This window comes from Heliangelus exortis, chromosome 21 (assembly GCF_036169615.1).
Source record: "Heliangelus exortis chromosome 21, bHelExo1.hap1, whole genome shotgun sequence".
In the NCBI taxonomy this organism is placed as follows: Eukaryota; Metazoa; Chordata; class Aves; order Apodiformes; family Trochilidae; genus Heliangelus; species Heliangelus exortis.
Window position 1 is genome coordinate 3,262,658 of NC_092442.1, and position 16,924 is coordinate 3,279,581.

At 45.2% G+C, this 16,924-nt stretch overlaps 1 protein-coding gene across 2 annotated transcripts in view; it reads left to right on the plus strand.

The window, feature by feature from the left end:
• Window positions 1–518: 518 nt before the first annotated feature.
• MYBBP1A (MYB binding protein 1a) overlaps window positions 519–16,924 on the plus strand; it is a 61,254-nt gene continuing 44,848 nt past the window's right edge. Inside the window, exons 1-17 of one of the 2 annotated variants that reach the window (XM_071764844.1) lie at window positions 519–765; window positions 894–989; window positions 2,307–2,390; window positions 3,049–3,123; window positions 3,534–3,641; window positions 4,675–4,865; window positions 5,156–5,323; window positions 7,038–7,155; window positions 9,940–10,229; window positions 11,146–11,253; window positions 11,859–11,984; window positions 12,620–12,823; window positions 13,353–13,461; window positions 13,862–13,949; window positions 15,014–15,165; window positions 15,889–15,978; window positions 16,656–16,796. In XM_071764844.1, the coding sequence (XP_071620945.1) occupies window positions 595–765; window positions 894–989; window positions 2,307–2,390; window positions 3,049–3,123; window positions 3,534–3,641; window positions 4,675–4,865; window positions 5,156–5,323; window positions 7,038–7,155; window positions 9,940–10,229; window positions 11,146–11,253; window positions 11,859–11,984; window positions 12,620–12,823; window positions 13,353–13,461; window positions 13,862–13,949; window positions 15,014–15,165; window positions 15,889–15,978; window positions 16,656–16,796 (2,319 nt within the window). In that variant the 5' untranslated portion in view covers window positions 519–594. The remainder of the gene's footprint in view (window positions 766–893; window positions 990–2,306; window positions 2,391–3,048; window positions 3,124–3,533; window positions 3,642–4,674; window positions 4,866–5,155; window positions 5,324–7,037; window positions 7,156–9,939; window positions 10,230–11,145; window positions 11,254–11,858; window positions 11,985–12,619; window positions 12,824–13,352; window positions 13,462–13,861; window positions 13,950–15,013; window positions 15,166–15,888; window positions 15,979–16,655; window positions 16,797–16,924) is intronic. The other variant, XM_071764846.1, reaches the window with a different exon arrangement.

Consider the following 16,924-nt stretch of genomic DNA (forward strand, 5'->3'; position numbering starts at 1 on the left):
GAGGAGAAGCCGCAGCCCTGAGGGGATGAAGGGGCTGAGGAGGGACCCTGAAGAGGGAAACGCGGGGCTTGAGGGGATGGTGGAGCGCTGAGGAGAAGCCGCAGCCCTGAGGGGATGAAGGGGCTGAGGAGGGACCCTGAAAAGGGGAACGCGGAGCTTGAGAGGATGGCGGAGCGCTGAGGAGAAGCCGCTGAGAGGATGGAGGGGTCCCTGAAGGGGATCATGGAGCTGAGGGGAGACACTGAAGGGGAGTGCGGGGCGCTGAGGAGAAACTCCGGGGCTTGAGGGGATGGCGGAGCGCTGAGGAGAAGCCGCAACCCTGAGGGGAAACCCTGAAGGGGAACTCGGGGCGCTGAGGAGAAGCTGCGGGGCTGAGGGACGACCCTGAAGGGGAGCGCGGGGCGCTGAGGAGAAGCCGCAGCCCTGAGGGGAGCGCGGGGCTGAGGGCTATCAGGGCGCTGAGGAGAATCAGCGGCGCTGAGGGAACGTGAGGCCTCAGATCCGTTCCCCCTCGGTCCCGGTTCGGTCCCCGCTGCCCCGGAAGAGGCGGAGCGGTCGGTGGAAAGCGGCGGCCCCACGTGTGGCAGCGGCGGCATGGCGGAGCTGGAAGGAGCCGGCGGCGGCGTGGCGGCTGCCGATCCCCGCGGGGTGCTGCGGCAGGGCCGCGCCTTCCTCGACTTTTTCTGGGACATCGCTAAGCCGGAGCAGGAGGTGCGGCTGGAGGCCACCGAGAACCTCCTGAGGCATCTGCGGGAGGGCAGGAAGGTGAGCAGGGGGCCGGGGCGGCCGTTCCTTTCCCCGTTCCGCTTGGGAAGGGGGTGCAGGCACGGGGGGAGCCCGCGGGGCTGAGGGGAGCGAGGGCGGCTTCAAGCCTCTCTGGGTGTCTCTTGCAGGACGATGAACTGAAGTACGCCCTGAAGCGTCTGGTGGACGGACTGGGAGCCACCCGGGAGGCCGCCCGCCCAGGCTTCAGCTTGGCCCTGGCACAGGTCAGTGTTGGGCTGAGTCCTCACCAGCCCCGGGCTGTTCCTGGGATCCTGCTTTGGTGTTTGTAGGGAGGCTGGAGAGCATCCCCCCGGCACTTTTCTGCATGCCGGTGGCTGAGAAAGCTCTTGGAGTAAGCATGGGTAAGCTGGGCGGTTAGAAATGATGCTGAGATGTTTTAGAAGCAATGTAGGAAGGATATCGAGGTCCTGGAGCAGGTCCAAAGGAGGCAACTGGGCTGGTGAAGGGACTCGAGCACAGATCCTATGAGGAGAGGCTGAGGGAGCTGGGGGTGTTGAGGCTGGAGAAGAGGAGGCTCAGGGGAGACCTCATCACTCTCTCCAACTCCCTGAAAGGAGGTTGGAGCCAGGGGGGGGTTGGGCTCTTTTCCCAGGCAACTCTCAGCAAGACAAGAGGGCACAAGAGGTCTCAAGTTGTGCCAGGGGAGGTTTAGGTTGGACATTAGAAAGAATTTCTTTCTGGAGAGGGTGATCAGGCATTGGAATGGGCTGCCCAGGGAAGGGGTGGATTCTCCATCCCTGGAGATATTTCAAAAGAGCCTGGATGTGGCACTCAGTGCCATGGGCTGGGAACCACGGGGGGAGTGGATCCAGGGTTGGACTTGATGAGCTCTGAGGTCCCTTCCAACCCAGCCAATTCTATGATTCTATGATTCTACTTCTGAAGGTATAAACTATACCAGTAGCACTCATTACAGAATTCTGTCCTGCTTCAGGAATCACCCTGAACCTTCAGACTCCGACCAAGTTTTCAAATGTGTTGCATTTAAAACTGTCGTCACTTCTTAAAATTGACTTGTTCCTGTTACTGTGCTGCTTCTGTGTGAGATCTGGAAAGACAACCCTTTAACACACACTTCACAGGGGGTTTCTCCATGCTGAGTCTGTAACAGAGGGAAGCATCAGCTGGGATCACCAGTGGGATGTAACCTCATCTCACCTGACATGTTTTTAATAACAGAAGAGCCCTCGTTCTTCCCACTTAGATCAGGCCTTGCCCACACTGAGAAGTTGCATTATTTCTGTTAAGAGGGTCATGCAGTTGCAGCAAAATGTTCTGATTATTAGCCCTGGTAATGTGTGGGGAGGAGAGGGTGGAAAGCAATATCAAGCATATATATTTATGTCTGTGCTAGTTCACATGCTGACACATCTTGCACTGATCTACTTGTCTCTGGTCTACCCTAACAAAGCAGCACTGCTGCTGTACTGAACAACTGTTCAGCTCTGTGTCAGCTGAACTTGATGCTACTTCATAAAATGGAAGAACTGGGAACTGAGCTATTCTGCCCATCTCCTCAGGTTTTAAAGGCTTTTGAGGAAATTTCAGTGTGCAGTGTCCTGGACCAGATAAAAGAAAAACACAACCTGGAAAAAGTGAAAAAGGTGAGTCAGCCCATGGCATCATTGGCCAACAGATAGTTTAAATGAACCTTTTGCTATTCTTTGAAGGCTTGGTGCCTGGATATTATTGTTTGGGGTGTTCTTGCTAAGGCAAATGACTGTAATGAAATAATAGAAATATTTGTAAAAATTGGAAGTTGGTGACATTGTTATCGGGCCCTTTTTTACCTGAGATTAATCCATGTGACAAAAAAATCTAGGGCACTTCTTAAATGTTTTAAGTGCAGGAGGTTGCTTTTCAATGTGTTATCTTAGAGCATAGGAGGTTCAAGTTGAATATCAGAAAGAATTTTTTTACTGTAAGGGTGACGGAGCCCTGGAACAGGCTGCCCAGGGGGGTTGTGGAGTCTCCTTCACTGGAGACATTCAAAACCCACCTGGACACGTTCCTAGGGGATGTACTCTAGGGGGCCCTGCTCTGGCAGGGGGGGTTGGACTAGATGATCTTTCCAGGTCCCTTCCAACCCCTAGGATTCTATGATGATTCTATGATGATGATCTTAATATGGCCAGGTGCTCAAGGCTATCCAACCATCCTGTTCCACTGCTCAGAGCTGTAGCTGAATGTGAAATATAAGTAAAGTTCATTTTCAGCCTTTCTTTTTTTTTTTTTTTTTTTTTTTTTTTTTTATCTTTTCAGAAACTTGTGAGAAATGCTGCTTTTGGAAACTTTTTTGGAGTTATGGCTCTGTTTCAGTCTGGCAGACTTGTTAAGGTAAGGTGACCACTGTTATGTGGTTTGTCAGGACTGGTTCTTGTGCTGTCTGAAGTGGAGAGAGGGTCTAGAGAGAAAGAGAGGTCACTGGCTGGTGGGTGGGATGGGACTTGAAGCATCAAGCTCAGATAATTTCTTTTACATTACCCATGGATGTTTTTGTGCTTTTTAAATGTCTAAGTAGAACATAGGAGCAGTGTCAGAGAGTGCAGGAGATTCCAGCACCTCCTGGAAGAAAAAGATCTGTTGTCATCCAGCCAGAAAGCACCATTTTGGGGAAAGGCTGAGTGGGCTGGCAGGAAGCAGTTGTGTTTCTTATTACAAATAAGAGTCTCAAGAGTGGATTATTACCTGAGCCTTCAACATAATCTTTGATTTATGTTCTTTTTTTTCTTATCTCTGCTTTCTAGGACCAGAAAGCTTTGCTGGAGAGCATCCAGCTTCTCCAGCAGCTGGCACATCACCAAGCACACCTCAGAGACCTCCCTAGAAAAGCTCTTGTTGACATCATGTCTGAGGTACAGCCCCAGCATGTGGTGGGTGGGAAGGACTTTGCTTTGGGGACTGCTTTTTCCTCTGTTTGTTCACAGTTGAAAGTGGAAGAGTGAGTTTAAATTTTGGGAAGCTCCTTGGAAAGATGCTCTGGTTTAGCTGAGTCTGATTTCAGCAGGGACAAACCTCTGGTCTGGTTTTTCCCAGTTGACTTGCTCAGAAGGGCAGAGGAGTCCAGTTGCTCTTTTGAATAGAGCTGTGCTGACAACTCTGGACACCAAACCTTTTTTATGCACTGAGCTGGAGCCCTAAGGTTGAATTTTGGGCTGCTGGGAGTGAAAGGATGGATCTAGGGACATGGGACAAAGGAACTCTTGAGTGTGGAGTGAAAGAAGAGGGTTTGTTTATTGCTTTCTTTTATGCAGATATTGTTGGTGGATCTGAAGAGTAACTAATGTTAGTAATGAAATAATGTTTCTATGGAAGTGCTCTGGGTCATTTAATCTTAATATTAGGCTTAAATGTATTTTGAATCCAGTCTTTAAAAAACAAACAGTAAAGCAGTTTTTGTGGGTTTCTTACTTTATTGATGAAAATGTCGGATCCAGTTTTCTCTGAAATGACTCAACAGAGTTGTTTACCAGGAAGTCTTACCAAAACAGGTAACCTATTTTGGGGAAATAGTCTTAAAATCTAGTACAAGAGTGTTTCCTCCTCTCTGAGCTGCACAGCTGTACAGGCAGAAGCAGTCAGACAGCAAGAGAACAAATAGGAGTCAGAATTCCTAATTGATGACAACAAATTGTCCTGCTCCACATGGTTAAGCACCTGGGGACTGTGTGGCAGAACTGGACACATCCATTATTTATTTTTGCTTGTGTTACCATAAAGGTTATTTCTAGACCTTCCAAAGTACTGCAGGCTTTTACTAAAATGCCCTGTAATGCAGATATTTTACTACACTATACATCAAGTGAGTAAAATGCCCTTAAATGTTTCTCATATGCTCTCACCTTCACATCAAGTGATCAGAATGCCCTCCCCTTTGTTCCTCCCCAGGTTCCTGAGAGGGTGTTTGAGGAGGTCCTCTTTGACATCCTGAGGAATGACCTTGCTTCAGCCTTCACATCTCCAGACAACCTCCACCTTTTGCTTGTGGGCATGCAGAAATTCCCCAGTGTCCTGAAACCTAAAAATCTCAAGAAGCTGTTTGGCTCCCCTACTGTTGTGAATGAGGAAAATATTCCCAGGTAAGCTTTTTAAATAAAGGAGTTTCTCTTAAATAAATGGTTCTCTTGGCTGGCAGGGAGAGAAATGTGGCTTTCATCCTGATACTTGCCTGCAGTTGCCACTGCAGCTGCTGTTAAGGGTTAGGTGCTAACTGTTGTGCAGGTTCCTAAATTACAGCTCTGTCATTTCTTCCAAGAGGCACAGCCTGCAGTGCTTAGGAAATGTTCTGTGTCCTTTAGCAGGATTAATTTGGCCTCCAGCAACCTCCTTCCAGGCCAGACCTCTCCAATTATTTGCTTTTTTCTTCTAGACTTGTAGAGCTTCTGCGAAGTGTTGCCAAGTCTGAGAAGAAGGACAAGAAGTTGCCTGGTTTAGTGTTTGATTTGCTTCAAGTTTCACTGAAGGAAGATGCCTTTGAACTCTTCTGGAAAGAAGGTGTGGAGAACGGGCTGTTGAAGGAGAAATCAGGACCTGTGAGGTTTGTTTTAACATATCTTGTTCTCCATATTATCTTTCTGTTTCTTGCCCCCATTTTTCTGCCAGGCTGTGGTAGGGTGGAGTGCATGGTTTCTTGTGAACAGCCTGAGAACTGAAATATCCATGAGAAACTTTATAGGGAGCCTAAACTCAGAAGTTAGGAAGATTTCTTTTGAATTGTGACATTTAAAAAAAAATTCAGGCAGTACATAAAAGTCATGCACCTCCTTGGGCATAAAGGTGCATTACAGTCTGTAGCTTGCTCCTACAAGACTTGTCATAAGAGCTCTGCTGTCCCTCTCTAAGCAGCTGGCAGGGAGTGTCATTTGACTTTCTGTGATGTAACACAGGCAGCTCAAACCCTACTTCTGAAATTTGTGTCTGATCCTGCTGGACTTGTGCTTTGTGGGATGGACTTGATGGAAATGCTTGGATGTATTTGGATTCTGACATGGTCCATCTTTGGGAGCAGGATAGGGCTGTGGGTGGCATCATAACAGGAGCTGTTTCAGCTAGGTACTAGATCTTTGTGGGATTTTTTAAGTTGTCTGTTGAGACTCCTGCCATGTAAAACTGATGGAAAATTGGGAATGAAAGTGTGAGCCTTTTGGTGTGGAGCATGATATAATTTGCACCCTATGAAGGCAATCTGTGGGCAGGTTTAAATCTTTTTTAAAGAGGCTGAAAGTTATGGAGATGCACCTACAAAAAAAAATTGAACAAATTACATGTGTATCACAGTGAGAAGAAACAATTTCTAAGCCTTAACAGTTTAAGTCTTGTTTTATTTCTTGGATAAGTCTGAAAAAAACCTTTGTATGCTCAAAGGGGTTGTTTTTTTTAGCCTCATTTCCTGCAGAAATGGGGCTGGTGCTGTCTATCTGATAACTCCTGAGCCCACTGGGCAATTTTGGTAAAATTTGACAGCAAGTTGGTGTCAGAGGTAGGTAAATATGTGTAGTCAGGTTTGTGATATGCCTGTGGAAACTAAATGTCTGGGGAGAGGAGATCCAGAAAGTGGATTGGTAGAGGGGATCCAGAAAGTGGATTGATGGAGGGGATCCAGAAAGTGGATTGTGGAGGGGATCCAGAAAGTGGATTGATGGAGGGGATCCAGAAAGTGGATTGATGGAGGAGATCCAGAAAGTGGATTGTGGAGGGGATCCAGAAAGTGGATTGTGGAGGAGATCCAGAAAGTGGATTGATGGAGGGGATCCAGAAAGTGGATTGGTAGAGGAGATCCAGAAAGTGGATTGGTAGAGGGGATCCAGAAAGTGGATTGTGGAGGGGATCCAGAAAGTGGATTGGTGGAGGAGATCCAGAAAGTGGATTGTGGAGGGGATCCAGAAAGTGGATTGGTAGAGGGGATCCAGAAAGTGGATTGATGGAGGGGATCCAGAAAGTGGATTGGTAGAGGGGATCCAGAAAGTGGATTGTGGAGGGGATCCAGAAAGTGGATTGTGGAGGGGATCCAGAAAGTGGATTGATGAGGAAGGAATTCTGGGTGAGAACTCCTCTGTTTCAGAGGACCTGTTGTGGGGAGATCATAGCAGCTCTCAGAGAAGGAAATCATATGCCCCTAGGATTTTTGAACAGAGGATCCATGAATTTTTGACTTCTCCCTGCATACTCCATGGAGCTTTTCTACTTCTTTCTCTTCCCCTTGAGCTTTCCTGCTGAGCCTCTGCCTGAGGGAATCTTCTCCTTCCCCTCAGCTACATGTGCTACAGGTTGCTGGGCACTGCTCTCCCCGTGCTGTCCCTGGATCAGCTGCAGATGGTTCTCCAAGGGAAGGTGATGCAGCACTATGGAGAACATGTGGTAACCACTCAGGTAGGTCCCCTCAGAAGACCCCTCTGCCCCTTTTCCAGTTTCATGTTGTCTTGTATATAAAAAAAAAACAACTTTATGTGATTTTTAGACCTTGGACTCTTACTAGAAGTAAGTCTGACCACTGGTTGCAGTGGGCTGAGCCTACACTGTGGTTATTTTCAATTAATTTGTGTATTTTCATTCAGACTTATTTTAAGGCTTTTGAAACTATCCAGCACTGACCCAGCTGCTTTTATTGATGTTGCTGAGATTGCAGCACAATCCCCTCAGAAGAGTCCTCTGCCCCCTTTCCAGTTTCATGTTGTCTTGTATATAAAAAAAAAAAAGTTTGTGATTTTTAGACCTTGGACTCTTACTAGAAGTAAGTCTGGCCACTGGTTGCAGTGGGCTGAGCTTACACTGTGGTTATTTTCAATTAATTTGTGTATTTTCATTCAGACTTATTTTAAGGCTTTTGAAACTGTCCAGCACTGACCCACCTGCTTTTATTGATGTTGCTGAGATTGCAGCACAATCCCCTCAGAAGAGTCCTCTGCCCCCTTTCCAGTTTCATGTTGTCCTGTATATAAAAAAAAAAAAAGTTTGTGATTTTTAGACCTTGGACTCTTACTAGAAGTAAGTCTGACCACTGGTTACAGTGGGCTGAGCTTACACTGTGGTTATTTTCAATTAATTTGTGTATTTTCATTCAGACTTATTTTAAGGCTTTTGAAACTGTCCAGCACTGACCCACCTGCTTTTATTGATGTTGCTGAGATTGCTCTGGGGAAGCAGAGGAAGAGCAGCCTCAGTGTATCAGCAGTGTCCTATGTCATCCTTTAACAGTCCTTTTGATTCTGCCTGTCCAGAAGCTCCTTTTTTGTCTGTCACTGTGCTGGGTGTTACATGAACATTTGGAGGCAAAGACAAAAAGAGACAGCTTTTGTTTTTGTTAGTGCTTGTTTCAATAAGCACATCTGAGGTTTAAGCACAGATTTTATTTGGGAACTGGATTTTTGAACTCTTCCTGCTTCCCTCCAGGGAGGCCAAGAAACAATGCAGCCCTGCCATAAAGTGAGGAAGAAAAGGGAAATATGAATAAAAAACAGGTTGTTGGGTATTTTTTTTTTTTTGTGGTAACATAATCCAAAGCCTCCTCCTGTGGGCCCCAGTATCATTGTGCTTTCTTGGGAGGGATAAGACACTGCAGTTATTCTGCTCTGGTATCAAAGCAGCAATAGATGTGTGGGTGTGCTCTGAAAATAATGCTTACCCTGGTGTCTCTTCTCCAGTGGTTTTCCATTGGTTTGGTTGTTTTCCAGTTTTTTGCTTTTTATGCCTGTTGCTCAGTGAATTAGGATGTGTTCTTCCATCAAGAATATCTTAATTGCTGTCTGAAATGTACAAATCCATTGAAGACAATGGATGATTGACCCAGTTGAAAGAGAAACCCCCAGCATTGATAATGAGGAAGTAGCAAAGATCTTAGTTTGAATTTGCTGGTTTTGTGGGGTTGTTTTCTTTGGTTCCTTGACACAAGCTGTTAATTTTGTGAAACAAATATTGTTATTTTGTACTTTCTTAGCCCATTCTGGTTGCTGGAGATGAAACTTGAGTTTTATATTTTTTCTAACAGTTATTTTCTTGAATCCACTTGTTGTTTTTTTTCAACAGAGGAGCAAATGTACTTGATTTGCTTTTGCTAAGAGATGGCTGATGAACCCCCTGTTTACAGCAGTCTCTCCTGGAGTTTTTTTTCCCAGCTTTCACACCAATTCACAAGTATTGAGTTGTCAAACAGTGGAAGCAGAAGCTCACTAAGTTGTGCTTACTGTGAGATTTTTTGCAGGGCTATTTTTGTTATAATTGGATGGATTTGTAGTTAATTAGGAATTTATAGCCTCATCATTTTAAAGAACAGTGTTCCCTGGGCTTTCATTACTGCTTCTGCTCCCTCCAGGTCACTGCACTGATCAGGACATTGTACCAAACAAGTTGGTTTATTACTTCACAAAAGCTGCACTGCATTTTTGGACCAAAACCACAGCTTGCTTCCTTCTAGGTTGCTCCACTTATGCTTTTGCTTTTTTTTTCCAGAACAAATGAGTGGGTTTGAACACTGGGGGTTATGAAAGTACCTCAGGGAATAGGATGTGTGGTGAGATGGGATGTGTCCTGGTGATCTGCAGCTGCTGGGCAGTGTTCCAAGGCCAGCAGCCCCAGCTGGGTGCCTTGCAGATCAGTGGCAGGACTTGAGGTTAGGACTTAGCACAAAACAGCAGCACCTCAGGATATGGTTTTTAGGTTAAGACACATCAACTCCCCCTCATTTCAGAATCCCTCAACGTTTCTGAGACATCAGGGAGAGGAGGTGGGATTTGTTTTACCCACTGTAGGCTGCAGATGAGACTGGAATCGATGTGGGGAGTTTCCAGATTTAATTGGAATGTGAAAAACACCCTGGGCTTTCAACCAAAATGAGAGTAGCTCAGCCCCAGAGCTTAGCTGGTCTGGCCACCATGTGGTCCAGCCTGCTGAAGCTTGGCTGTTTGGGAAGGTGCAAAATGAAAGGGTTGAAGTTGGTACATGATTTTGTGATTGGATTTTGTGTTTGCTTGCAGTGGCAACTCCTGTGTGAGGAAGGCCACGAGGTGAAACCAGTGACCTGCTGCATGCCTTGTGACAAATGTTCAGGCATGTGACATTAGCTTGCATACTGCAGCCAGATCAGTAAAGTGATTTGTGTTCTCACAGGCACTCAGGCTCAGTGTGGGGTTCCTAACCTGCTTGTGTGTGTTTTTTCAGCTTCCAGATCGATTCAAGTTTGCTCCAGAGATGGAGAAATATGTAGATGAATTCCTGAGCGGCTGTGATGACCCAGAGAGGCAGATGGCAGTGCTAATTGGCTTCTCTACTCTCACCAATCAAGGCTACCCAGTGTTTTCCAGCTCTTCCAGGGTAGTCAGGCACTTGCAGCCAGGGGTGTTGCAAAAATACATTGACTGGCTCAAAGATATGTTCCTCAGGCCAGACTTGGATTGTTGTTTAGACTTCTCAAGTAACAGACAAAAACAGAACCAGGGCAATGTAAACAGGTGAGTGTATACATGAGGCACCTTCCTCTTGGTGTTTTGTGGTTAAAGCCACCTCTGTGAAGAGGTTTGGACAGCCAGTGGTTGCTGGATTGCTTGCCATGAATTAACAGCTGTAGCCTGCTCCATTTCCTCTGCCCCAGAAGGAATGGAATGTTTCCAGTGTTCACCTCTTTTCCTGGGACCAAATTAAATTCTGCCTATAGGAGCAAACATGGTGAGAACCAGCCAGGCTGAGCAAAGCAGACCAAGCCTTCTCTCTTGTTTCTCTAGCCCTGACATCTGCTTTGGCAGAAATGTCCAGTGGCTTCTTTTTTCACTACAGATCCTCAGGTCTGTGTAGCAGTTGTGCAGCCCTTTTACCTGACTATTGAACTGGCCTGAGTGCTCTCATCTCTTTGGCCCACAGCAAAGCATCCACTCCATGTTTCAAGAGTAGCCTGTAAATATTTCCATCCTTGCCAGGCATTTATAGCAATGTCTAGGTAGGAAAACTTCCCAAGAGGAAGTTCTGCCCTCCTTAGTGCTGGTGTTTGCTGAATACCCACTACTTGGGGCTGAAGGTAGTGGATTATTTACATGAGCTTCTTCCAAAGGAGGTGCAAGGTGTCAGAATGGTGTATCTGTGTTAGTTGTGTACCTGTAGCCTCACTCTGCTGACTCTTGAAATCCTTGGAAGTGCCTTTTGCTAAACTGTAGTTCCTCAGTGGGATAAACAAGACTCTTTTTTCCACAGTAAAAAGCAAACTTGGGAAGATTGTGCCTCTTTTTATGTACCTGTTGCTTTCTCACTCCATGCATTTTAGTGTAAAGCCTCCACACATCTGAAAGTCACCTCTTGGTGCTGTGGATTGTGTTTTTTGTATTTATTTTGGAATGGTGTTCAAACAGCTGATTGTGTCCTCTCCCTTATTGAAAGGGCACAGCAGAAGGTTCCTCGATTAAGGAAATGGATCATCCACAGACTTGCTAACATCATTGAAAGTGCAGGGATAAAGGAAGAGAGCCTTGTGATGGACATTGCCAGGTGAGATTGATTTAAAGACTGAATGCCACAGTGCTTGAAATAATTCTGGTTGGCTCTACAGCAGTGTTTGAGGTAAGCTCTGCCCATGACACGAAGTAAATTCAGTAGTGGAAATATTCCATAACAGAAAGTGCTTTCCAAAATACCCTCTGCAAACTTGGACAAACTCTTGTCATAAGTAGATGCCTAAAATCAGTCCCATTTGTTTTCAGTAACTGTTAGGTTTCTGATTGCCTGGGCTGCTTGAAGATACTACTTGTAAACTTTGCATCAGATTTCAGTGAGTGTTTATCTGTCAGTGTAAAATTATTGGGGAATATGGCCCAGTCTGGCAGTCTGGTTACTGTGTTGTGTGGCCCCAACTGCTGAGACTGCACTTGAGTGAAGTCCTGAGCATCCTTCTCTTTTCTTTTACACTCAGTGCCTTGAGGAAAGAATCCTATTGTAAATAGTGATTTTTTATTTTTATTTTTTTCCTAGTGCTTGGGCATCCTGGAATAAAAATCTGGTGTATATGTGGCACTACTTTGTTTGAACACATGGGCTGGTTTTGCTTTGTTATAACCAAGTGGTCTTAATTTTGTTCTTGTTTCTGTCCATTCCAGGTTTTGCTTCTTCCATGCTTTTTTTGAGGCTAAGAAAAAGACTTCCCAAATCTGTGAAGCAAGTGTCCTTCCATCAGAGCCTCTAGATGAACAGACCCATTTGGCAATAGAAAACTACTTCTTTGGGTAAAGATTTTGCTTGCATGCAAAAGCTTGGAAATTTCTCTTTTTTTTTTTTTCCCAGAGGATAAGATCAGCCTGTAAATGGCAGGACAAGAGGTTTTGTGAACTGCTATTGGAACATTTGTATGGCTCCAGGACCAGGAAATGGCTTTTTTTAAGGAGACCCTAGACAGATTTCCCAAAGATCCTAAAGTTTTGTCCAATAAAAAGATAATTTTGTGTGGTAAACCAGCTGATTATGTGTGTGATGATCAGGGAGGTGCTGAGTTGAGCTCAGACTGCTTTTTCTCATAAAATTATTCCCACTGCCACTGTTGCAACCTTGAAGTGGAAGGACCCAAGAGAGAAGTGGTGATGATGTGCATGTTTCCCTCAGTTCAGGGGAAGCAGAGGACGTGGTGGGACATGGAATGGGAAACAAATGGGAATAATAGTGTCCTTTGGGGCACCAGGTGTGCTTTGCCACTGTGCTTAGATACATCCATGGCTTGAAACTTAGGCTTCATGAATCTGGGTTGCAGTGAGTGACCAGAGCTCAGGGATGAGAGTGCTGCTCTGGTGGGTGTTGTTTTGGGATGTGTGAGAAAGCCATCATCTGGTTCCTCTGACAGTAATGTGCTGGCTTTTTGTCTTTGCAGCCTGCTTCAGACTTTAAACAGCTTGAGTGTTCTGGGGGATACAGCAAAGGCTGCAGCCTTGAGGGAGAAGCACATCCATGGTGTGACTGCAGATGGGAAGCTGTGGATCTTCCTCATTGTTGAGTATGCTGACAAGCTGCTCTCCAGTGAGCATGTCAAAGCTGTGAAGCCTTTTACCAAGGGACAGAGGGATGCCTGGGAGAGGTGAGACTGGGCTAAGAAAAAAGAAATTGCATTCTCTCAGCCTCTTGCTGGTTTCTGCCTGCTGTAGCAGAATCATTTCACAGCAGTGGCAGTTCTGTTTCTTCCCTTTGAGGATCCTGCTGAGTGTCAGGATGCCTCTCTCATCACCCCATTCCTTTCTTCCTGCTCCTGGGTGTCCTTTTCTGTCTGTGCTTACAGTTCCTCTCCCAAACATGATTGTAACTCAGTTAATCTTTTTTCCTGATAATGCCTGTGTTGACTTCTCAGGGAGTTTTTCCTGAGCTTGTTTTCCCTGCCTTGGCTGCAGGATTAGGAATTTGACCTGTGCCCAAGTGCAGAGGTTTTTGAGCCACACAAAGTGAGATGCTGTTCTGGGTTAAGGTTGTGCACTGTACTTATGTCCAAGTCTGATAAATTAAATGTTAAGTACACAAAATGGTACTGGAGATTTGGCCATGTTTTTAGTTTGATCCTAAGAGAAGATTTGCTGGTTTAAATGTGAAAGACTCAAATGAGTTTCTTCCCTCAGAACACTTCAGTCAGTGCAGAACCTGCAGAAGAAAGAAAACAAAGCAAACAGTACCAAAGTCTTTGCTTTTCAGCAACTTCTGCTTTTAATGGCCATTCATCTTTTCAAGGTAAGACCTCTGAAGCATATTTGAGTGATGTAAAATGTGGGGATAGCTGGGATTTCCAAACACTGAGCTGGAGAATTTCTTTGTGTTCAGAGGTCCAATCTTTCACAGCCTCTGGCTTTGAGAAGAGGAAAATTGGCAGCTGCTGAACTGGGGTTCTTACCCTGACTGTAGACATCAACTTAGAAGGGTAGAGCTTGTCCTGAACATTAGTTTTGTGCTTGATTTGCTGCCAAGTGGAGCAGTTTTTACTTCGTTTCATGTTTTCTCCTGCAAAGGGGTTGTAATAGCTGATTTTAATTTCTGTACCTATTTAGAGTGGCCCTTAGATTCAGAGTGTGCTGCTTCTGTTTTTAGTGGGAAATTCTGAGAGGGTGTTGACTATCTGCTTGTGATCAAACAGAATCAGTCTGAAACAATGGATGTTCTGAGTGACCTTCTGAACTGCACAGAGAAGGCATTCAGCAAAGAACCTAAGAAGAAAAAGACTGGTGAGTCCTCCCTACAGAAAGAAATGGAGTGGAGTTGCTAATGGTCTGGCAAAAGACAAAAGGTGGCAGTTCTGCAGAAGTCAAGCACTCTGACTGATTCAGGAGAATCACCTCTCTGCTTCCTTCTCTTTCCTTGGCTTTCTAAACCTCTTTTCTCTTGCTCCACCTCTGTATCTGCAGCCTCAGGGGACTGAGTTCCTGGGTGCTTCTGAAAGGACATGGGAGCTTCAGAGCTGGCCCTTGGCCAGATGAGCAGTGGCCAAAGGAGTTCAGTCTCTTTGAGTCCTTGTTCTCTTCTGGCCAAGAGCTTGACTGAAGTGGTGTTATTTACCCAGACAAAGCTGTGGGCTGTCCTAACAGCTGGCAGGCCTAAAACTTGGTTGTTTCAGAGCTCAAGTTCTAGGTAAATTAAATATGTAGATACAGCCTGTTTGCTGTTTTAGGCTGGTTCTTGTTTAGGGCCTGCAGAGTTGGATTGGGACTTGACCAGAAAGAACCTGGCTTCATCTTTTAACTTCCTTTGTAGCTGTGGTCTTGTTCTCCTTAAACCTCTGTGTAAATCTGAGGGTGCTGTGAAAATAATAACTAATCCTGTGGTGGCTTGGTTGTGTGTAGCTCAGGATTCCCAAGCTTCTGGAGTAGTGCTCCAGCTTCAAATGTCAGCACTTTCCAAAGGCTGCTGGGAGTCCTGATTCCATGGAAAAATCTATCAAAGGTTTTTTGCTGCTGGTTACTTTTATGTGGCCGAGTAGGTGTTGCATGATTTGCAGAACTGTGAATCTAAGTAATGATACAATCAACAGAAGGTTTAACAAGCTTTGCAGTGGCCTGAGGACAATTTCAGACACGTTTCTCTCTTATGGTTTGTAGCTTTCCAATACAGCTTCAATCTTGAGCTTCACACTTGATTATTTCTGCTCTGTGTAGAATACTAACAGACTGTGTAGAGTACCAGCAGTCAGTAGAACTGTTTTCCTTGGTGAATTTTTCTGTAGTATTTTACTGATGTGTGTCCAGGCAGTGGTTTTGCCCCTTCCTGTCATTGTTTGTTTGTTCCTCTGCAGACAGCTCAGAGCCAGGATGGGTTGAGGTGATGGTGGAAATCCTTCTCTCCCTCCTTGCCCAGCCCAGCCTACTCATCCGGCGGATTTCCAAGAGTGTCTTTGTAAGGATATGCCCCAACCTGACCAAGAGGGGCTTGCAGCTCATCCTGGATGTAAGTGAAGCACTAGCAGGGCATTGTGCTGTTGGTCTGTCTTGTCTCTAACAGATACACAAGCATGTTTCTGTTTTGGGATCAAATAAAAGCCTCCTTGATTTAAAAAATACCTGACACAATGTGTGCTGCTGAGTTTGACAAGTAGCTTCCAGAGATTTGTTCTTTGTTGGGTTTCTGTTTTATTGTTTGTTGGGGTTTTGTTTGGTTTGGTTTTTAATGAGAGCCTGAGATCTGCTAGTTTGAAGCTCTGTTCTTTGGTAGTTTTAGGCTGAAGGAATTCCTGGGCCACTTATAGCTGGTAGATTTTAATATTAGAGTGCTAATGGTAACATTTATTTTTTTTTCCTAGAAAGGCTAAGCATAGAGGTGCTACCAGTAAGTGACAGCAGCATCTGAGCTGGTTGTACCACTGAGTAAGGGGGTGTTTTCTGAGAGAGTAAGAGGTGAATTGCAAAGATGTAACTGGTACTTTATATGGTGAACGGAATATTGAATTTGTAACAAATCAGAAGGTGTGATGTAACCAGCTTCCTGGGTTTTCTTCACCTTTTTTGTTACTTACAGAAAGAATTTAGCACTTTAACAAACATGATACTGTAAGGTGGATGCCCTTGCTGTGTCTGTATCCAGCTGTCCTACTGTGCCAAAATTCCTGCCTGTTGTACACAAGAAACGTGACAAAATGAAACGGTGAAAAAACACAACTCTCTTTTTTTGCAGGTTCTTGACCCATACCAAGAGCAAAATGAAGAAAGTGCTGTTGTTGTCATGGAAGAATCAGACAAAAAGACCAAATCTGCACAGGACACGGTAACTGCTGAGCCATTGCCAGTGAATAATGCTCTGCAGTCCTTCACTGTTTAAAAATCATGTTTCTCCTGACCTCTGGTAGATATAATTGCCTTTATTTTGTCCTGAGTAAAATGGCTGCTGGGCTATTAAGATTTATTTTAAAAGTGCAGCACCCAAGTGCACTTGTTAAAAGTGCATGTTTATTGTCTCTTGGCCTTGAAGGAAAATGCAGTTGCAGGGATGGCTGGCTCAGTAGGTGACTTCCTGAGAAGAAATGGCTGAATGCTGAAATCAGCACTGGCTTCTCCTTTTTGCAGCCACAGACTGAGTGCTTGCTGTGATGCACAGCCATCTGAATTCAAGATCTTGGCTTTCAAGAGCAGCAGAGGTTTGAGTCCCAGAGCATCACAAGCATTAGCAGAAAGGGATGTCAGCTGGGGGTTGTTACTTCAGATGTTCCTTGGCAGCTGCTTTTTGAAACTCATTTAATATGACAGAGAAGTCTGTATTAGATTTTGCTTTTAGCTCTTCTGGTATCTTGTTACCTGAGTGTCTTCACTTGGATCTGCAGGGCTGGAAGCCTGGCAGTGGGCTGAGGGGGGGCTTGAGTTTTTATTGCTGCACAGAGACACACCTGAGGATTGAGTAGGGCTTGAAGAATGGCAAAGTCATGAGAGAAACTTTTCCTTCCTCAGGATGAGGAGGGAAGTGATGACTCCTCAGAGGAAGGCAGCAGTGAGGAAGAAAATGAGAGTGGAGCTGAGGAAATGAATGAAGAAGTTGATGATACTTTTCGCAGTCAGCTGATGAGTGTTCTCCAAGCAGGGAATGCACTGGTATGTTTTCACTGCCTACATTGACACAGACACCAAGATTTTTGGGATAGTGAAAGATTATTTAATACCCACATCCCATCTGAGCCCATGCAGTGGTAACCCTGGCAGTCATCTTTTTATGGCATTTG